Source organism: Sarcophilus harrisii, chromosome 3, assembly GCF_902635505.1.
Source record: "Sarcophilus harrisii chromosome 3, mSarHar1.11, whole genome shotgun sequence".
Lineage (NCBI taxonomy): Eukaryota > Metazoa > Chordata > Mammalia > Dasyuromorphia > Dasyuridae > Sarcophilus > Sarcophilus harrisii.
The window spans coordinates 517,007,681-517,031,115 of NC_045428.1; the positions used below are offsets into that span (position 1 = coordinate 517,007,681).

General features: G+C 38.5%; 1 protein-coding gene across 1 annotated transcript in view; it reads left to right on the forward strand.

The window, feature by feature from the left end:
• Positions 1-23,435, forward strand: part of TYR (tyrosinase) — a 191,681-nt gene that overhangs the window by 163,090 nt on the left and 5,156 nt on the right. The window contains exon 4 of the mRNA XM_031961428.1: positions 2,450-2,631. Within this exon, the coding sequence (XP_031817288.1) occupies positions 2,450-2,631 (182 nt within the window). The remainder of the gene's footprint in view (positions 1-2,449; positions 2,632-23,435) is intronic.

Sequence of the window (23,435 nt, forward strand, 5' to 3'; positions counted from 1 at the left end):
AGAGACCCCAAGAAAACCTCAACAGAGAATATTACATTTTAGAGAGAACATTACATAGAAGTGATGAAGTTCTGGATGCAGTTTGTAATGGGCTGAGGTTTGAGTTGATGCACTGAGGTCCCAAGTACATGAGGCTAAATAGTAATTGGGCTATACTCTATTAATATACATAATTGGATAAAGAATGGTCCCTGCCCACTCTCCATGCAAGTCCTGATGTGTTGTATAGGAAATGACGATTTTGGTGGGTGGAGGCAAAGAGACAGGAAGAGAAGCTAGGGGAGATTGGGCCTGGGTTCCATACTCCTAGCTGCTGGTCATGTGGCTGCTGGTCTAGCTAGCTTCTTGACTCAGCTGCACACATTGCTATCGCCGATTCTCTTCCACCTCCTATCCTTCTTCACTGAGAATAAAGACTGACGATTTTCCCCTAACCTGAATTCCTGACTCCAGCTGATTTAAAAATACGTGATCTTCACAGCAGTTGGCAAAGAAAGAATGAAATATTGATAGAACTGCTCCCAGAGGCAAAGCACTAGTGGGAATCAGGTTCTCCTTGTGATCCAACCCTCTGTGGGAGTTGTGGGCAACTCCATCTTTCTGGGTCCAGTCAAGAAATCCCAATCACATCCCTGAAGTTAAATTTCCTCTATAAATCTGCTTATTGCCCATGCAATCTTTGCTATACTCCTTTGGGTCAGTCAGTGACAACACCCTAGCTGGTGATGTCTTTCTTTTCACCTCTCTCCCATGCCATATGGTATCTTTCCTTTCTTCTATCCACCATGCTTCCTGGTATCTCTCCTCTCAAAGCCTACTATACCTTATGATGTTTGCCTCCCTGTTACAGTGAACTAACTCTTTTAGGGTGCTAAATTCCTTTTTAGTATTTAATCTGCCAGGTAAGAACATGCACCAAACTCTTGGGATATTTCCTTTCTCCTGGCTAATTATGAGCTCCACTAGGGAACTTGTATTTTCCATATTAATTATTAAAACCCCTTTCTTGCTAAGTATATACTTTCCCACTCATACTTACCATTCCTGGTGTGTATTGTATCCCTTAATTTTGTCTATAACTTTGACTAAACAAACCTACCTTTTGCCAGAGAGAATGGCCATTGTGAATTCTTTACATGACCAAACCCCAACCTTTGGTGCTTCCCCTAAAGCACATCACCTGGTGCTATATCATTTGCTACATCAACCACATCAAAAAACAAAATCCGCCAGCCTCCATCTGGCTTTAGAGTTGCCAGAAATCCTAGGTCCTTCACTGCTGCTGCTTTTCCTCCCATGGCTTCTCCTGTCATGCTAGCCATCCCATGGGCCTTCTAATACTATTCTTTTAGTTACCAAGAAACTATATGATGCAGTCATGTTGTTTTCTAGGAATTCCCCTGTGGCCTGCCCCTCCTTCCCCAACCCCCATGCACAGAACCTCAGTATTTTGGGCTATAAGATAGCAGTCCTGTGCATTGCTGCTGCCTTCACTAGAGAGGCATTGTGGATGATGGAAGGCAATAGCAGCAGTAGTGGGAGTTGGACATTATGCCAGAATGAGTACCAAGCAACTATCAAGTGCTAAACCATTTTCTTTTCCTCCTTAAAATGCATGGAATACCAGATTCAAGGAATTTTGAAGCAGATGTTGCTGGCCCATGTTGCTGATCTAGAGGCTTGCTTTCTTCCTCTCTCTTTCTCTCTTTCCATATTTTTTCTTTCTTTCCTTCTAGTATTGAAAATGAGATATGAAGCCAATAAGCAGAGCAAAAAGATTGCTGATCAAGTCAATAACAGTATCTCAAATCCACTCTCTTCTCTCTCCTTAAAGGTGAAAATATTTTTATTTTACCTCTGGGTTGGTTTTTTTTTTTTCAATTTTCTTCTTGAGACTCATCATTTGAGTGTCATTCACAAATTTTTCTAATGTTTTCTTTTATTCCTCCTTCCATATGAATATAATAGAATATTACTGAATTGTAAGAAATTATGATTATATGTAGAAAAGCATGAAAAAAATTTGAACTGATGAAAAGTGAATAAAGGGGTGCCAGGAAAACATTGTATACAATGTAAAATGAAACATCAACAACCACAAAACATTTAAATTCAATAGCATTCTACTTCATTCAGAATAAAACCTTTGTGGTAGGATTTTTATTCCTCACTTGTGGAGCCCTTCTCATCAAAGTTGTCACATTTGTTTCATGACAATGCATGAGCATTTTTAAGTCTGATTATTGTGCTTAGCTGTCTAACAATTTTTAAAGATGAGATCAATGTGCATGAAATTTTCCAGAGTAAAAAGGCTATTTAAGAGAAACAATAGAGTTTGAAATTTTGTATTTTTTTTTACTTTAAAATCTACAAACATCCCTTTGGTAAACAATGATAAATAACATATCGGACACATGAGTATGGTTGATTTTCTGGTTTTTTTCTGCAGTATTTTTGAACAGTGGCTCCGGAGACATCGTCCATTACAAGAAGTTTACCCAGCAGCAAATGCACCCATTGGACACAATCGTGAATCCTACATGGTTCCTTTCATCCCTGTCTACACAAATGGAGAGTTTTTTGTTTCGTCCAGAGAATTGGGATATGATTATGCCTACCTAGCTGAGCCAGGTAATGTTTTGTTCTCCTCATATGTTGACAATATGTAGTCAGTATATTTTAAGGGGGAAGGGGGGAGAATAACAAAATCATCATTTGAATAGTATTTTTGGTATAATTCTCAATGACTACATAATCCCCAGATAATAGATGATTAATTAATAGTTTAACCAAATTTCAGAATTCTTCAAGTAGCATCTATTTCTCTAGTGCAATAAATTATTTCAATAAAATAAAGTTGTATGCTGAACTATGCTAAAGTAATAAAAGTAAAATATGTTCCCACTTTAATAAAACCAAGGTCACAATGCCTTGCTCTCATTTCTGAAAATACAAATAGCTACACTATAGACCTCACAATTGTACCACTGCTACTGTGCTTACTATTAAGGACACTGTCATGCCAGTCAAACATCAAATTGTCCCTTTTCTATCTGGCATAGCATTGTCTCATAACTATACCAAGAGTGTTTACTAACAGAGAGGAAAATGTGTTCTATCTTCATGCCTTATTGGTGGGAAATACTAAATATTTGTTTCATGAATAGAAGAATTAATGAGTTCATCATACTATATGTATTTCAAGACAAGGGCTCCCTAAAATGATACTGTCCTTTTAATTTTATTCCTCACTATATCAACTTCTTTCCATCAGTTGGTCATGAAGTCAGGTACCCTGGGTTTGCATCCTGCTTTATAACTAGAGAAAAAAATTACTTCACCTTTCTAAATCTTGATTTTCTTATATGAAAAACAGGGATAATATAATATGCACAGTAACTATACCACAAGATTATTTTTTTAAAAATTGTAAACCTGTGGAAATATATATTATTTTCACAGGATGTTAGAACTGAAAGGAATGTTTGTTTGTTTGTTTGTTTTTAATAGCTTTTTATTTACAGGTTATATGTATGGGTAACTTTACAGCATTAACAATTGCCAAACCTCTTGTTCCAATTTGAAAGGAATGTTTGAAATAAACTAGTTTCATGAAGAAGGAAACTGAGGCTCAAACTGAGACTTATACAAATCCAGTCTATTCCAGTACCATGAGCATTATTTAAGCATCTATTATGTGTGAAGTATAATATAGAATGAAAAGTTGAATAAGAGGAAAAGAACAGTGAATAGAATCTCTGGAGTCAGAAAGACCCAAGTTCAAATGTGGTCTCAGACACTTAATAGCTGTGTGACCCTGGGTAAGTCAGTTAATCTTTATTTACCTCAGTTTCCTCATCCATAAAATGAAGTTAGTAATAGCACCTGCCTCCCAGGGCTATTGTGGGCATTAATAGAGATAATAATTGTCTAAGTGCTTTACACAATTATTATTGTAAAGCATGTATTAGTACCTGACATATAAGTTCTTTACAAATGTTAACTTTAGTGAAATGTAATAAAGTAAATGAGTAGTAATAAATAGGCAATCGAGGCTTTCTGTAGGTAGTAGCAGCACATAGATCAATAAAGATTCTAAACCAGGATTCATGTCCCCATCACCCCAAAATTAATGTCATTTCCATGATAGGGGGTTTCAAGTGATCAGATTTTTAAGTGCAGTTTGGGGAAGACATGACTAGACAGCAAATTCTTTTGAAGAAACTTAAGGCTTTTATTAGATTCCAAACTTAGAATGAGTCAACAATCTTAGATAATAGCAATTAAAGTGAAAACAAACTTAGACTTCCCAATACAATGTTGCTGTATCCTGACTTGCCTGCTTAGGTAATGACTGGAGTATTAGTTTCAGTTCTGACCATCACTTTTTATAGAAGTCATTCATAAACTTTTATACCCATATTTTACTTGAGTACACAAACACACACACACACACACACACACACAGCCCCCAAAAAAACAAAAACAAAAACAAAAAAACATCATCAGTATTAGATGGGAATGGGGAAATTAGATAATGATTCTTTTGGAAAAGATCCAAAAACTTTATGGGCCTGCTAGTTCAAAGAATTAGCAAGGTACTGTGACAGTCACATGAAAAAACTTTTTTTTTAAGGGGAAAAAAAATAAAAACAAGTAATGTGATTGTGCAGTGCATTAACAATGTGTAGCTCCCAAGATACACATAGGATAGTGTGATAGGCTCATTGAACTCTGCCATCCTCAGACCTCTTTTTTCAAGTATTTCAATCATTCTGAATTTTTGTTTTTACAAAAAACATTGATGAACTAAGTATAATAGTTGTAAAACACTTAACACAGTTCCTGGCACACACTAAGTAGCTAATAATGTTTCTTTCCTTCTTTCCTTCTTTCGTTCTTTCCCTCCTTCCCCTCCTTCCTTCGTATAATCTTTGCTATGAATTACTAAACCATTCTCTTCACCTCAGATTCTGCACATTAAATTGAGATGAGAGTTAATTTCTTTGAAAATATTGTTAACTTGTTCATGTGTTTCTACCTTCTTACCCATAACCTTCTCTCCTAGGGTAGGTCCACCCAAAAACTTCACTTACTCAGATGTAGATTAAATGCAGATTTTATCATGAAAATAAAAGCAAAATATGATAGCATTAAGCTCAAAAATTTAAGATTGAATGTCCAACTTCTCCATTCTATCTTCTCCATCTTGCACCTTATTTGCACTGTAGGAATATATGCCTAATTTATAGGCAAAAATTTTGAAGCATTCTTATCTCAAAGATCAGTGTGGAGATTAGTATGGAATTCTCACCTTACCTCACCTCTCACTCTTTTGTTCAGTATTGACACAGAGGTCAGTCAGTCGATAAACATTGACTCCAGATGGCTCTGGAAGAGAAAGTGAGACTGGTGACTTTGCACAGCCCACTCTTAGTTAAATCCATCTAACTTGCATGCCCTGATATCTCCTCCCTGAAATCACCCTTTTCAAGAACAAAGGATAAACAACAACAATTTTAGTGAGTTTATTAAGGGCTTATTGGACAGCTAGGTGATACAATAGAGAGAGTGTTCACCTTGGAGTCAGGAAGACTCATTTTCCTGAGTTTAAATCTAATCTCAGAAATTTAGTAGCTATATGAACCTGGACAATTAATTTAATTCTGTTTGTATCAGTTTCCTCCTCTGTAAAATGAGTTGGAGAAGGAAATGGAAAGCAACTCCAATATTTTTTTCCAAGAAACCCTTCACCAAGTGTAAGGAAGAAGGTGTTTATTAGAGTTCTTACAAGAAGGGTGTGTGTCTAATTGGAACCATCACTTACAATAAATGGAGAAGTATTTAATGTTGTGGACAAGTTCACTTACCTTGGCAGTACATTTTCCAGAGATGTTCACATTGATAATAAGATTGATATATGCATTGCCAGAGCTAGCTTAGTATTTGAGAGACTTTGAAGGAAAGTGGTATTAAAAGAGGAGATGTATTAGATTGACTACCAAGTTGAAACTATACAGAACTGATTGGTGACCACAGTGGATGACCACTGTGAAACCTGAACAGCACCATGCCAGGAAACAGAATCTCTTCCATTTGAATTGTCTTAGAAAGATTCTGAAGATCTCCTGGCAGGATAAGATACTAGATAGAATAAAATCCTTCCTCAAACTAAACTGCCAAACATTCCAACTCTACTGCAGAAAGCACAACTCCTTTGGGCTGGCTACATTGTTCGAATGCCAAATGTACACTTGCCAAAAATATTATTTTATAAAAAACTCACACATGACAAGTGCTCTCAGAGTTGTCAGAAAAAGTAATTCAAGGATACTCAAGTTCTTTCTTAGTACTTTAGAATCGATTGTTTCACATGGGAGACAGTGGCGCAGGATTGTCCACTTGTACCTGCATTGGAGAAGGTGTCATGGTATATGAACAAAGCAGAACTCAAAAGAAATATTAAATGCACACTTAAAGAAGCCACCTCAAAGGTTCATAAAGGCTATTTGTGGCAAAGCATTTTGAGCTCATATCAGTTTGATTAGCCACAGTCAGACACACTCTAACAAAGTGATGTCATTCTGGTCCTCTTCAAGAACAAAGAGCAACAACCAGAATCACAACATATACCCACAGAGGCCAGGACAAGCCTTTTATGGGGTTTATTTATTTAGCCCTATTTCTGCCTTTGGGAATCGGGTCAGAATCCTTTCCAGTTTACAATTCTTTTTTCCTTATAATGTTAGTAATATCAATTTTAAGCAAAATGTGACTGAAGCAGTTCTTCCTTTGGTTCTTTGAGCCCATGTTTTTGTTCATGCCTCAATTTTCCACTTTTTCCTTGTCCAAGAGGCAACCTCCCTTATTGAATTCCCTGGAATATCTACCCTTCCTCAAGGACTCTTGTGGAAGCAAAACAATTAAGAAATGTAAGTTTCTTACAAAACTAAAGCCAGGGAAGCCAAGAAAGGCAAGAGTCAGAGAAGAGGTATTAGATCATCCCTGGAACAGGAGACAGTAAAAAAAAAAAAAAAAAAGAAATTCCTGAATATAAGAGGTGAAGTGTCTTGTTTGCAGAATGACCAGGAGACCAGTGTCACTGAACTCAAGAGTGTATGTTGAAGAGTAAGGTATAAGAATATTGGAAAGATGGGAGGGAGCTAGGTCATGAAGGATTTTAAAGGAGATCATGTTTTATTAGATCTTAGAAGTGATAAGATGTTTATTCAGTTTATTTACTAGGAAAGTGCCACAGTGTGTGGGGGGGGGGGAGGAGGAGGGAAGGAAAAGAGGGAGGGAAGGAAAAGAGGGAGGGAAGAAGAGAGACAGAGACACACAGAGAGAGAAACAAAGAGACAGAGACAGAGAGACTATCCCTAAAAGAAATAAACAAAGAAGCAGATGCAAAGAGACAAAAAATAGATATATTAATGTACCACATGTTGATTTCATTTACAGAGAGTCTGAGGCCTTCATCTCTTACATGATTATCTCTCTATTTCAAACACCATTTGGACTAGAAAAATGAAAATGGGCTCAGTTTTTTCTGGTCATTACCTTTGGAATGTACTTCATTTTCAGCTACAGTGTCAATAACAATCTGTCTCTTTATCATATGATTATCAAACAGAACAGAATCACTGAATGAGTCAATCAACAAACATTTATCAGGTACCTACTATGTGCCAGGCATTGTGCTAAGTAAGCACTAGGGCTAAAGAAAGAATCCTTACAGTCAAAGAGTTCACAAAATGTCTGTGCGTGCTAGAAATGGAGAGCAATGGTCAGCGGGCACTTCTATCACACATCATTGTGTCTTTCCAAAGTAGGCTCTCCAGTCTCTTCTATGCGAATTGCTCCACCTCATCCCATTATACATCTTTTGACTCCGTAACAGTGTATGAAAGCATAGATACATCTTAGAAACATGATTACTTTCGTGTAGTTGAGTAACACAGGATAGCTGTGCTTCAGTTCAAGAGAAATGATGTTCATTGTAGCTAATTAGCTTTCTAGCTGTGACCTAGGTAGGTTCTGCTCAGGAAATTCTATGTATGATTAAACAGTGCTAATCTGTTTTTCCCAGAGTTCTGCAGTTCAATCAGAAGACTTACCTCATTGGTACAAAAGTATCATATTTCTAAGCCAATTAATAAATCCAGATTTTTGCTATAACTGTTTATATCCCATTTGGGATAAACAAAGATGTTTGGCTCCCCTAGATTCCCCTAGGATTTGGCACAGGGCAGGGAGTTGTGGGAACCCCCTTCTGGCAGCGCAGAGGTCCTTCATAAAGGAAATTACGAACCTGAAAACTAGATTGCCAAAAGAAGTTTATTATTGGCATTGGGAAGTCAGACTTTACTATGCATGAATAGAAAGACTGAATTCCTTGGTGGCAAAGTCCTGACAGAGAAGTAAAGTTTCTAACAGAGAAATCCCAACAGAGAGATATAAAGTCTTCTTAGAAAAATAGGTGAGAAAGATAAAGAGAGGGTAACTCTGAAAGAGAATATCATATCAGTGGGCAGAGGGTTGCAGCTTATGACAAGGAGAGAGAGGTTCCTGGCATGTTAGGTCCTCTGCAAAGACTTCAAGTTGACTCTTTATAGGCTAAAAGCTGGGGGCAGTTCTTGATGGGGGCTGGGTGCATCAGAACAGAAAATCTTGGAACTGAATGAGTGTCTCTGGGCTAATCTCCACCTCAATGGGGAGCTTTATTAGTAGAGAGTATTATCAGTGGGGGTAGTTCCTGTCTCTCAGAATGAAGCTGTTTATCCTGTTTCCTTCAGGTGGGGTCTTTTACAGAGGCCAGGATTCAAGGAGACTTTCTCCTTGAAGGCGTTTCAGAGAGAGAGTTTTGAGGTTCCCCCTTCAGTTTCAGGCAACCCTCATCAAGGGAATTATCCAGGTGGGAAAATTTGTCCTATCAAAACAGTCCTTGCACCAGTTCTATGGCCACTTAAAGAGGACACACTAAAAGTATGATCATACAATTAAATATGTGTGACAGCCACAGATTTATCAATCAAAAGATTCATTTTGAAAGGTAAATCCCTGATCCACTGAGGAATGAACTAATAAAAAAAGGGATAGAAAGACAGAGAGAGAGAGAGAGAGAGAGAGAGAGAGAGAGAAAGAGAGAGAGAGAAGAAGAAGAAGAAGAAGAAGAAGGAGGAGGAGGAGGAGGAGGAGGAAGGACAATAGCAAATCAGAAGGTTTTCTGCTTCAATACACAAATTCATTGAATAAATAGAAGGCATAATAGATTCATATTGGTAACACAAGGAAGAGTACAAGAAAATCATCTTCTCCAACCTTCTAGGGTTCAAAGTAATCATCCATATTCTATTTGACTATCCCATTGGTGTACTCACTATTTAAGAAGGCAATCCATTCCATTATGCACCATGTCATTGTTTAAATTCTTTCATCATATGGAGATGAATTCCTGCCTTTTCACTCATTATCCTACTCTTACTCTAGAATCCAATAGAACAACTTTATTTTCTTTCACATTCATTTCTTTACATTCATTCAACAAATATTCATTCCTATGCATTATGTGCAAATATCTGAAGAGCTGTACAGGAAATAACCCATGCATAAACTAATCATATCCATCTCATATACCTGGGTTAAAAAAATTCTCATTGTCTGACACAATGAAACCTACTGATAATTGCTTTATCAACATAGATGACCCTACTGTCATAGTTATTTTTACACAATTCCTATACCCTAATCAGTATTGAAAATCAGGATTGTGAGAATTAGTGCCAGGAGTCTGCTTTACACAGATTAGGACTCCTGTTAGAAGCAGCTGACCTGCTTTCTGGGGGAGTAAGGGAGTAGCAGAGAGAGGATGTTGCTTAAATAGATTCACCAGCCAAAGAATTATGTACCAAAGAGATTTAACTCAAGTTCTGCCATGCCCCTCAAAGTGTTTTTCATCCTCAAAGCTGTTTCTCTGCTGTACAATTAGGTACCACCCAAATTTCCAGGGCCATACATAATAGGCTCAAAGAAGTTTTAATAGTTCCTTGAATATTTATCTCTACAACAAATCCAGTAAATCTCTTTTTTTTTGAGGGCAAACATCTCTAATTTGTTCAAGTAACTCAACATATTAATTGTCCTCTTCTTGCCTACTGCCAGCTCCTTGGTGTTCTTCTGTCCAATACAATCCCACTCGTTGCTACTGTCACCAGCTATAGTAAATGTATATGATCATAAGTGACAGAAGTTAATTCAGATATAAGTGAATTCAAAATTGACACCAAGGGAGCTTTTGCAAAATTCAAACTTATACTTCTGGGATTTTACTTATGGTAGACATCTGACTTTAGCAACACAAATACAGGTAGACTATTCAGTTGGAGTAGCACTTGAATTAAGATTCTCAGGAGCACTTTGAGAAAAATTCTAAAATTGACTTTATTCACATCTGATCTTTAAACTCATTCTAAAAAAAAAAAGTTTTTTCAATACTTTCCCAGGTAGTTTTAAGAGTTCATTATTCATCAACCAGAGCTTTCATAATTAATTACTCAATCTAAGAAAAAATTTCAACATCTGACATTTTGGCAAATGTTTTTTCTTCTAATATAGTGAAGTTGTTCTTTTTTTAAAAATGAGAGTGCCAGTTACTTTTGACTTATGAATGACCATTTTTTATGAGGATTTAGGAAATCTAAAAGTTAAGTCCTATGGGAAGTTTAACCTTGTTTCCATGGATGGCATCTCTCATTGGCAGTTCTCAGTTTATATCGGTTTCCTGCTTCCCAAGAAAACTATTAATTGAAAGAGCCCAAGAGGTTACAATGGGATAATGTCACTATAATTGTAATTTTTTTTTAGTAAAATAGACTTTGGAAAAGCCCTATTCATTCATTAAAAAAAAGTATTTCTTGAATACCTGTTGAGTTTGAAACATCATGGTAATAATGGGAAAAAAGTATTGGATGCAAAGTCATAAAGAGCAAGTTCAACTGCCATCTCTTTCCCTTATTACTTAGAAAACTATGAGCAAGTCCCTTCTCTTTGACTTTCACATTCCTTGAGAGCCTTGTTTTTAGATGACTTTTTGTGTTTTGCCTTTCTCAGTATCTCCAGTACTTAATCATTCCTGGCCAGTAGTAAACACATAATAAATCCTGGTTGACTGATTGATTTACTGACTGGATGACCTTGGAGATCCCATCAAAATTAAATTTATGATTCTATTACTATAGATGAACAGGATTAACAATATAAAATCCATGTCCTTTAAGTGTTTGCAACATACAATAGAGAGAAGATAATTTATAAATAATTTTAAAAACAATACACAATGTACTAAAGCATAGGAGGGAAATAAATTCACTGCAACAAACATGTATTAAGCTTTTTTTTCCCCTCTGTGTTGGGTACTTTGCTAGACATTAGGGATAAAATCTTTGCTTTTTAAATGACACATTGCGTACTTGGTGTGAAGACCAGACTTCAAATCCAGTCTCAGACAGCTGACCCTTATGATCCTATGTGAGATTTTCTTTCCTTTCTAATTTTCAAACTTGTTTTTATTTTAATAGTATTTTATTTTCCCAAATACATGCAAAGATAGTTTTTAACATTCACTTTTGCAAAACCTTGTGTTCCAAATTTTTCTGCCTTTCCTTTCCTTTACCCCCTTCTAAGACAACAAGCAATCTGATATGTTAAAAATGTTCAATTCTTTTAAACATATTTTCATACTCTTCATACTACATATTTTTTTTTTTAAAAATCAGATCAAAAGGGAAAAAAACCCAAGTAAGCAAAGAAAAACAACAAAAGGTAAAAATACTATGCTTGGATCCACATTCAGTCTCCATAGTTTTTTTTCTGCATGCAGATGGCATTTTCTATTCAAAATTTATTGGGATTGCCTAGAATCATTGAACCACTGAGAAGGACTAAGTCTTTAATACTTAATCTTGTGTACAATTTATTCCTGGTTCTACTTGTTTTGCTTAGCATCAGCTCCTGTGAATCTTAGCTTGTTTATCAATTTTTATACAATAATATTCCATTATCTTCATATATCACAATTTATTCAGCCATTCCCCAATTGATGAGAATCTACTCATTTTCCAATTCTTTGCTAATACAAAAAGAGCTGCTACAAATATTTATGCATATGTGGGTCCTTTCCCCTACTTTGTGATTTCTTTGGGATATAGAACCAGTGGTAGCACTGCTAGATCAAAGGTTATGCACATGCACAGTTTTATAGCCCTTTGGGAATAGTTTCAAATTATTTTCCAGAATTGTGGATAATTTTGCAACTCCACCAAGAAATCATTAGTGTTCCAGTTTTCCCACCTCCCCTCCAACATTTATCATTATCTTTTCCTGTCATCTTTGCCAATTTGAGAGGTGTGAGGTGTTATCTCAGAAATGTTTTAATTTGCATTTCTCTAATCAATAGTTATTTAGAGCATTTTTCATGTGACTAGAAATGGCTTTATTTTTTTATTTGAAAATTGTTCACATCATTTGGCTGTTTATCAATTAGCAAATGGCTTGTATTCTTGTAAATATGAGTCAATTCTTTATATATTTTAGAAATGAGACCTTTATCCAAACCACTGAATGTAAATCTCTCCCCATTCTCCCCCCCATCTTTCTGCTTCCCTTCTCATTTTGGCTGCATTGGATTTGTTTGTGCAAAAACATGTTTTAATATAACATAATCAAAGTTATGAATTTCAAACATTTCATAAATTTTATAATGTTCTCTGGTTTTTCTTTGGCCATATATGCTTTCCTTCACCATACATCTGAGAGGTAGACTATTCCTTGTTCTCATTTGCTTATAATATCACTCTTTATGTCTAAATCATGAACCTATTTCAATATTATCTTGCTATGGAGTATTAGATGTTGGTCAATGGAATTTCTGTCATACTAGTTTCTAATTTTCCATTTGGGATATTTTGTCAGATACTGGAATGTTTTGCCATTTCCTTCTCTAGCTCAATTTGTTGAGATGTGAGGATTGAGGGTAAGAGATCCCCTCTGGTCAGTGTCGCAAATTCAAACCCAAAGTTTGTGGCAAAAGGGGATTTATTTGTACTAAGAAGACAGATTTCTTAGTGGGCAAAGAATCCCATTAGGATAATTTTGCCAAGATGGGTTTACACTGAGAAGAAAATATCTTCATTAGTCAGCTAAATCCAAAAGGGCATTTAGCAAAGATATGTTGACAAACCCTTGATTATATTGGATTAGTCTATGCCTGGAGCTGGGGAGCAGTTTGAGTGACTTCCCCAGGCATAGATTTCCAAATGAATGAGATTATTTATCTGGGAGTAGTCTGGGAGGGGTTGAGGGTCAGGAACACACTTCCCCCCAAAGATTAAAGACAACACAATTTACATCAAATTTTCAGGTGAAGAAACTGAGATTGGCTGTCAGGTTTAAGTAACTTGCTCAGGGTCACACACCTAGTCAGTATCTGAGGATGGATTTGAACTGAAATTCAGTTAGACTCCAGGCTCATTGCTAGCTGCCTCTTGATGCCTGGAATCAGGAATACCTGTGTTTGCCTTCTTTGAAACTTGTGTGATTTTGAACAAGGATTAAGCTTAGTGAACTCCCATTTCTTATCTGTAAAATGAGGGAAATAATCTCACTTACCTCACATGGTTGTTTTAAAGATTAAAAAAAAAAAAAGATCATGGATTTAATGCATGCTATATTTTTAAATGTTGTACAATTTGAGCAGTTGTTCACAGAATCATTGAACTGAAAGTTAGAATGAAGCCCAGAATTCATGTAAACCAACCCATACAACAAAGGAATCCCCATTAAAACATATTCAGCAAATAGTTGTTTTGGCTTTTTGGAAAATTTTCAAGGAGGGAGAAGTCTCCAAAGAGACTGGGTGGCCAAGAGAGTCATGCATCTCTAACCAAAGTGAAGATGACAGAAGAGCTCAGGGCCATTGTTTATATAGAGTGAGAGGAAATTGTTGAGTATTTAAAAAACTTTTAATTGGAATTGTGTGGGATGGGTGCTAGACTGCCTTTCCCAAATTAATTAATCAAAGACATATTCAGTACAAAGAGAAAGCATTTATTTAATCACTGCAGGGAGACGCCCAAACACACCTGGGAGCCATCCCAACTTGTCATGTGTTTCTGAACCTGATCAGCCAGAAGAACAGCCAGTTAAATTGGAAAAGACACAAACCTTTTCATTGGGTAGACCAAAAGGACATAACCATCCTTGACCAATGGTCACCAATGTTATCTGCCTTCCACAGGTCCTGTCACTTCCTCTAACTTCCTGTCACCTCCTGCAACCCAGGGCCTGACTCTTCAGAGATCATGTGACTCCCCAAGGTGCCTCCCAGACGCAGAGTCCAAAACCAATCACCCAGTTCTAGGAACAAGGATCATGTGACTCAATACTGAGAAATACTTCATCCAATCAGTCCCATTCAGAAAAAAATAAAAAATACATAGAGGGAGGCAAAGTATATTGATATAAATAATAAGATCTTCACTGCTTTGTTCCGTATAAGCTGAAATAGAGATGGAGACAGAACAGAAGGAGATTATGTGTATATATATATATATATATATATATATATATATATATGAGAGAGATAGCTCTATAGACATAGATCTCTATCTATATCTTTATCCCAAAGCCAGACACTGCAAGAATGCCAGGCTGATGTAGCAAAAGATCCCTCATGGGATGCTCCCTTTCTACTGGGTAATTTGTGTGTTCTACTGAGGAACTAAGTTGTTTTTTATATGCTCTCCTTCTTTATTTAATATTTGAAACATTTCATATTTCACATCTGACCATTCCTGGTGTGTATTATATCTCTTCATTTTGTCTGTAACATCTTCTCCTAAATAAATCTACATTTTGCCAAAGAGAATGGCCATTGCAAATTCTTCACATGACTGAACCCCAACATTTAGTGCTTCTAAAGCATATCACCTTGGGCCACATCATTTGCATCCGACATTTTGTTGCTGGATTCTTTGAGATGATAGTCTCATTCGACTCTGGGACCAAACATAGATCCATTTGGTCCCAGTAAATCTCTCCATTTAATAAAATATTACATATTCTCTGATCTCTATCTTGTTTAGTTTCTCCACCATTACAATAATAATAGAACTTTTTGGTCCTCTGATCTTTGAGGGGAGGGCCTGGGCCAGAAAACTCTGAATCTCCTGACAATCCCTCCCTACCCTTTTACTTAGCCTTAGGAAACTACTAAAATAATCCCCACCTTCAATTCACTTGGAGATCCTGGTCTTGTGAATAATCACCACTCATTATTGACCTGAAGATTACTCTCTCAATTCATTTGGACCTTGCTCCCTACCCTTGGGCCTCTGGAGGCTAAATAAAATTAAACCCTCTCTCCCCAATTTTTGCTATCATCCTAATTAGGATCCTAACCCACTGAGAAAGAGTTGCTCAGTGTCAATAACACCACCCCCCCCCTTTTTTTTTTTTTTGGATAACCTCAACAACACCTACATAGTTAGAAAATGGCAGATCCAGGCTTGAACATTGTTTTCCTGGATTGACATAAAGTTGTCTTTCTATCTCCCCTTTGCCTGGCACATAATAAATACTTAACTTCTGTGGGTGTGTTTGTTGCTCTCTCTCTGTTTCTCTCCATCTGTGTCTCTCTTGCTCTTCTCTCTGTTTATCTCTTTTCCTGTCTCTCACCCTACCCTTATATATCACGTATATAGATAGAGATAGATCTATTGATATATAGATATATCACATCTTTCCTCAGAAGCTTCCAAATAATGATATTGGTTTCTAATAAGTATACAATCACTCATCTCTCCTTTCTCCACCCCTCAGAATTATAGGCCTGACTGTAGCTCTAGCTATCATTTGCTTTTGATTTGCTTAGGTAACTTTATGGTGGACACTCTCAGGTATTTTTAACACACACACACACACACACACACACACACACACATCCCAAAACAAAAACTCCAGGAAATCACTTCAGTTCTTCAAAGCCTTCCCATTGAGAAGGTCTGAAGCCTGTTTTATTGATGAAGCTTGAAACATCTTAAATACAAGGTTAAATAGAAAGTAATGGAAGTGAGGTGAAATTAAATAATAGGTTAATGAAATATAATTAACACTTCTAGAGCCCCTTAAGCTTTTTTCTGTGAGAGGCAGGTTGAATCCGTGGGGAGTCGGGAGTGGGGATGGGAGTGGAGAAGTACTGAAGGAAACACCTGACAGAAAGTAAAATATAGATCAATTTTAAGTCATGAAAATTTTCTTCTGGCGGTGAAAAGGTAAATTGAGAGAGAAGGTAAGCAAGAGATTTATGGGTAGTGTGAAGATCGTGTATTTTTAAATCAGCAGGAGTTAGGAATTCGGGTTAGGGGAAAATCGTCAGTCTTCATTCTCAGTGAAGAAGGATCGGAGGTGGAAGAGAATCGGCGATAGCAATGTGTGCAGCTGAGTCAAGAAGCTAGCTAGACCAGCAGCCACACAACCAGCAGCTCAGAGTCTCAAACCCAGGCCCAATCTCTCCCAGCTTCTCTTCCTGTCTCTCTCTCTGCCTCCACCCACCAAAATCGTCATTTCCTATACAACACATCAGGACTTGCCGGAGGTGGCAGGGACCATTCTTTATCCAATCATGTATATTAATGGTATAGCCCAATTACTATTTAGCCTCATGTACTTGGGACCTCAGTGCATCAACTCAAACCTCAGCCCATTACATCTCCCTCTTTCTTTTATTTTAGAACACAGGTGGTCATGCCATCCCTGACTCCTCAGGGAGGTCAGAGCCCCAAGGAAGTGATCACAGCCTCCCTAACTTCTCAGGAAAGGAGGTGAAGCACCAGGAGGTGATTACAGCCTCCCTGACTTCTCAGGAAGGCAGTGAAAGCACTAAAAGGAGATGATCACGCCCTCCCTGCATCTCAGGAAGGGAGATGAAAAGCACCAAAAGGGAAATGGGGGTTGCTAGCGGTTTCTGGGCTGAAGGGTCTTATTATGCACAAACCCATCAACATGGGAGGTATTACACAAAGCACATAGCAATAACCAGAGGCTATTGGGATGACCCTCCCCTCAGTCAGTGCAGGCTTGATGTGGTGTAACAAACATGAATTGTACACGCAAGTAGCGGAATAGCAAACAATATAAATGAACATGGTGTTGGAAAAGATCACCAGAAGTCCTAGGAGGGTATGTAAACAACAGTCACACATACACCTTCTTCAGCAGCCAAGAGATAGTCCAAAACCAATCTATTGTCCATTGCTTCACATGTCAGGAATCAATAGTCCCCTGAGTTTTGAAGTCCTGCAAAAGTCTTTTTATGTGTTAGGGAATCCAATGATTCCAGCAGATTTTGAAGTCCTGTAACAGTCTTATCATTTCTCAGAGAATCCAATAATTCCTGAGAGTTTTCAAGTCCCATGTCTCAGAGAATCCAATAATTCCTGAGGGTTTTCGAGTCCTATGGCTCAGAGAATCCAATGATTCCTGAGAGTTTTCAAGTCTGACAATCTTTGATGTCCATGAGTCAAACGCCATAACTGCCACGCTCTTTCAATGGTGAGCACAATCGGCAACAGAACCACCCGATATTTCTTGGGTTGTCTCCTTTGTTTCAAGGGTCTGCTCTGTCTCTCTGCGATGGACAAGGCGAATATGGCTCGTTGGCACCCATCTGATCCCTTCTCCACCTGTAGAGATACAAGCAAACCCTCTCCCCAAAGCAGTTAGCCTATCTGGTCCTTTCCATTCACCACTTTCTGGGTCTCACATCACCTGGCGTTATCTAAAGATAGTGGAGCTGCTCACTGGACACTGACCTTCCGGTGGGTTATAAAACCTGTCTGCCGGAGCCAGTGCATCTTTGTCAAAATCAAGAAGTTAATTAATAAAGAGCTAGATTTAGAAGTTCTCTAGGGTTACCTTGGCTCCCCCTTTCTTTTTGTTTTGGAGGAGCGTCTTAATATCTCTTTTCCCTCTCCACATATTGACTGTCCTTGAGGTTAAAAGGTATGCCCGTGGTGTGTAAAATTATACTGTGCACAAAAGTGTGCAAAATGTTTTAAAATATAAGCAGGACCATTTCTTTTTATTGCTTTGGCACACCATAATGGCAAATGCTTGTATGAGAATTCAGTGACCACTCAGGCTGTCTCTTTGCTGCTGGCATTGCAAAAGTGAATCGAAAAGGTGTCTACCACAACATGGATGAAAGACAGACGACCAAAAGATTTATAATGGGTCACATCCATTTGCCAGATTTCATTGGGTCTCAAACCATGAGGGTTCTTCCCTGGAGGCAGTGTAGGAGCGTGGAAAGGGCAAGCCATACAGGCTTTTACTATGCTCCTAGCTTCCTCTCTTGTTATTCAAATTGTAAACGTAAAGCTCAGCAGCCTGATGATATTTAGAATGAATGCCTGAGCTTCTTGGAACAAAGGGGTATTGACCAACATAGTTAGGAGGCTATCTGCCTTTGAATTGCCATCAAATATTGGGACCTGGAAGTCCACTATGAGAATGGACATGTAATATATAGATCTTACCTGGTGCTTTCTCACTTGCTCTTGAAGTTTCTTAAGAGCTGATATATATTAGAGCTGCAAATTTTATTTGGGCTTGGCAATTCTTTGTACCACACCTTGAATAGGCCGAATCAGATATTATATTTATGTCTCCTGGATAATAAGTAAGAGCTAGAATGATCATCAATTCATTCTGCTGAGTGGACTGAAAGGGTTCTGACTACTCTCTTTATAGTTGATCATGAGTACACAGCACAAATATTATGTTTGGATGCATCTGTGAAGATAGTTGGTCCTTTAAGAGGAACTTTAGAAACTTTTCTTCAAGAATCCATCGCCAATTATGTAATAGTCTAGTTATCTTTATGAAGACCCATGTATAAAATTTGGGAGCCATGGGTATAAAATTTGCCACTTGGGATGGTCTCACAACACACATTAATTTTGTATTTGTATAAAAGGTGTATTCTTGTCAGGTCTTGTCCCAGATAATTGTACTGCTTGCTTAGTGGCCTTTAATAAAATTCTAGCCACAAGCACTGGGTAAGGTGTAAGGCTTTGTTCTGGTTGTGCCGGGAGGTTCACCCACTCTATCACACTGTGTCCTTGATGAAGGACTGCTGTGGAGTCCTCTTGTTGCCAAAACGTATCTCAAGGGTTTTGGTGACTCTTTCCAACCACATTGGATAAACCAGTTCAACTTCTCCAAAAGCCTCTTGAGCTTCTTTTGTAAGCTGGCGTGGTCAATTTAAAGCACTGTCTCCCTTAAAATGTCATATAACGGTTGTAACTGATAGGTAATTCAAACCTAACACTGGTCACATCCATTGGATATCTCCTATCAATTTCTGAAAATCATTCAATGTGTTTAGCTTTTCTGTTCTTAAGGAGGTTTTGAACTGTAAGCACCTTAGGGAATACTTCATATCCTAAATAGTGAAAAGGAGCATGTCTTTGAATTTTTCTGGTGCTATGTATAATTTTAATTCCTTAGTGTTTCTATGGTCTTTTGTAGGAATACCTCTAACATTTGTTCCTCAGTCACATCCCAAATGTCATCCATGTAATGTAATAACATAACTTTTAGGAATGCTTTTCTTACTGGAGCAAGAGCAGCAACAACATACATTTGACACATAGTAGGGCTGTTTTTTCATTCCTGTAAAATGTCCATTCATATCTTTTATAAAGGCTCAGCGAAGTTAAGCTGGGCACTGAAAACAAATCTTTTCTATCCTTCTTATCAGAGGGATAGAATAAAACAATCCTTAATATCTATGACCCAAAGAGGCCATTCTCTAGGCAACTGGTGGAGATGAAGTCCAGGCTGAAGAGTTCCCATAGTTTCCATCTGTTCATTCACTTTTCTTAAATCCGTTAACATCCTCCATTTTCCAGATTTTCTTTCACAACAAACACTGGGAATTCCAAGGACTTAGAAGGTTTAAGTGTCCTTGGTCAAGCTGCTCCTGTACTATATCTAATAAGGCCTGAATTTTATTTTTACTTAAGGGCCACTGCTCTATCCACACTGGTGTATCAATTATCCATTGGATAGGAACAGGTGAAAGTGTTGGCAGGCCTTCAACAGCAGCCCTGCTTAAAAAACCGAAGTACTCATTTTTAACCCTAATTGCTGTAAAATGTCTCTTCCCCACAGATTGATGGGGATTTTTTCAACTATAAAGGGTAAAAACTCTTGTTTTGCCTTCAAAGTCCATCTCATAGGGCAGCACTAACTTCAGCTGCTAGTCCTCCTACACCAGACATGTAGGTGTCTGCTTTAATCTTTGGCCAGTGACTGGGCCAGCTGGCACCTCTAATGACCGTCCGATCTGCACCAGTGTCTACCAATCCTTCCAATGGAAGGCCATTTATATAGATTGTGAGCATAGTTCGGTCAGTTGTTACAGCTGCTGTCCAGTAAATTGCTGGATTTTGTGATCTGGAATCAGAATCTGGGTGACTACACCAGGCTGCTTATTAGGATTCTGTATGAGTAAACCTGATGCTACTATTTCTCCTGGGTGATAAGTCACATTGTCTGCCTGTATTGGTGACTGGGATATTATCTACACATTCCCCAGTTTCCCATCAGTATTGGATGGACACTGTTTTGTACGTACTCTCAGGAGGTAAAATGGTCAAGCCTACTGTGCCGGGCAAAGGGATCCATAGGCTGGAGAGGAACAGATTTCACCTCTCCAGGGGGTATCTCAGTTGTCTCAGCTGCATACAACTCTATTCTCCCTAATTGTAATCCCTTTCTCCCATCAGGTTGCCTCCTGGCTGATTGATTGTGTAATCCCTTTCTGGCATCATATAGCTTCCTGGCTGATTGGTCATATTGGGGTACTGGCCGTCTAGGCACTCTCTGGGTGCACCATTGGCTGCCATCATGCCCCAAGTGTTTTTTGCCTGGGGCCCTGGGGCTGGGCCCCTCATCCCATTCCCTGAACCTGTCTACATTCCTGAGGCCCAATGGGAAGCCTCTGTTGCATTTGGACATGGGGTTCTGGGTCTTGTTCTCCAACCTGTTTTCTCCTCTGCCTCTATACCAACATGAGCTTTCAGATGCCCTACTTTACCACACTGAAGCATTGACGTGTTCTCTAGAAGTCCCTTGCCGGAAGGGACCCTGTCTCCATGTTGGGATCTTGGGAAGTCTGCATCATAGTCTGGCTATAAAAGGCATTTGTGCCACTGTGGCACAGCGTCTTATGAACTCCTCTAAAGGGCATCCTTGCCAGATCTAATAATCCTTCTGCACACCTCATTAGCATTTTCCTTAGCAAGTTGCCTTATTAAAACATCTGTTGATGGATTTTCCCCATTAGTTCTTGTAATAGGTCTGCAAACGTCCCACAAAGTCAGCAAAGGGCTCATCTGGCCCTTGCATTATTTTATGAAAGGCCTCACCTTTGTCATTTTATTGAATCGAAGCCCACGCTTTGATAGCATTAGCAGCAATTTGCTCATATGCTGCTACTGAATAATTAATCTGTGCTATGATGTCTGCATATGGACCTATACCTTGTAGTAGGTCATAGGTGATTGCAGCATGAACAGCATTTTGACTATTTTGTTGGGCTTGTATCCTACAGAACTCACTATATTCAAAAGCCACTGTAATTTTGTCCAGGTTCTAGGCATACCCTTGCTATAGATTTCCAGTCATCAGGAGTCAAGATTTCCAAAGCCAAATTCTGTAACAGCATCTTAACATAAGCTGATGTAGCCCCATAAAAGTGCAAACCTTTTTGGTCTTTAATGATTTCTATGTTAAAAGGGGCGTATCTTCGACTTTGTTGACTGGAGGCATTAGACTGGGAAATTACAGGAAACATAAGTGGCTGAAGCTCCTGGATGTCCACACCCTTTTCTTTGGCCTTCATTAAGCCCTCTTGTAGTCTGCTCATGATTGGATACTGGGGATGCTGGGGGGGAGGTGCTGGTGCTGTCACCCCCCCTCCCCTCCTCCCTCCATCCCAGAGGGTGGAGTTGGTGGAGGAGAGTCAATCACTTGCTCCTGGGGCGGGGCTGAAGCTGCCTCCTGAGGGGGAAGGTCACCACACCCTTGCTCACTTAAGTCTCTATGCCCTGTGGGGATATGGTCATTAATCTCTTCATTGTCTTCCTCCTTAATATCATGGCTAATTTGAGGAGTAGAAGGAGCCATGGGTTTTTTCTTTCTTCTAGGGATAGGGTTTCTTAGTGCTAACTGAATTATATTGTATAAATAAAATGCCTTGATGGAATTTGAATGAGGACCATATTCTCTGAAATGCATGGACATCTCTTGTCCAACCAGGGACCAGTTATCTCGAGAGATCTGCTCCTCCTCTACGAACCAAGGGGAGATGCAGTTTAATGTACCCACAAATCTCACTACCTGTTCCCAAGTTATAAGTAACCCTTGTATTTCTATCAGCTTAAGCATGCTTTCTATAGCACCACTCTTGGGTGGGGTTGGGGGCGGGGATGGAGAGTCTTTAACTAGCATTTGTCCCATTTTAGCCAAAAAAAGATTACTGGTTTAGTTTTTAAGAAAATAAGTTCCTTATTTGTCTATTAACAATACTCACCCAAGTTCCTGGTCACCGGAGACTTCTTCAGTCCTTGGTTCCCACCGTTGGGCACCAAATGTGAAGATCGTGTATTTTTAAATCAGCAGGAGTCAGGAATTCAGGTTAGGGGAAAATTGTCAGTCTTTATTCTCAGTGAAGAAGGATAGGAGGTGGAAGAGAATTGGCGATAGCAATGTGTGCAGCTGAGTCAAGAAGCTAGCTAGACCAGCAGCCACACAACCAGCAGCTCAGAGTCTCAAACCCAGGCCCAATCTCTCCCAGCTTCTCTTCCTGTCTCTCTCTCTGCCTCCACCCACCAAAATCGTCATTTCCTATACAACACATCAGGACTTGCATGGAGAGTGGGCAGGGACCATTCTTTATCCAATCATGTATATTAATAGAGTATAGCCCAATTACTATTTAGCCTCATGTACTTGGGACCTCAGTGCATCAACTCAAATCTCAGCCCATTACAGATAGAAGCTAGAAAGGAAACATTTTGAATAAAGGAAATGTGCCTTAAAAAAAATTATGTTTTTCCCTTATGTTCCTTGTTTAAATTTAATGATTTTTTATTTGAAATTCAGCAAAATTCATCCTTTTTTAATGAATTGAAATGTTGAATAGGATTTATTATATTGTTTTCCATTTCCCATTGCTTGCCCATTGATACTCTGTGGGAGGTATCAACAATGATTCTTACAATTTCTTGTCCTAACTGCCTATGAATAGGCAATCATGGAGACTGAGAATATCCAAATAGAGTTGTCAGAGATGCTAAGGTAAAGCAGGA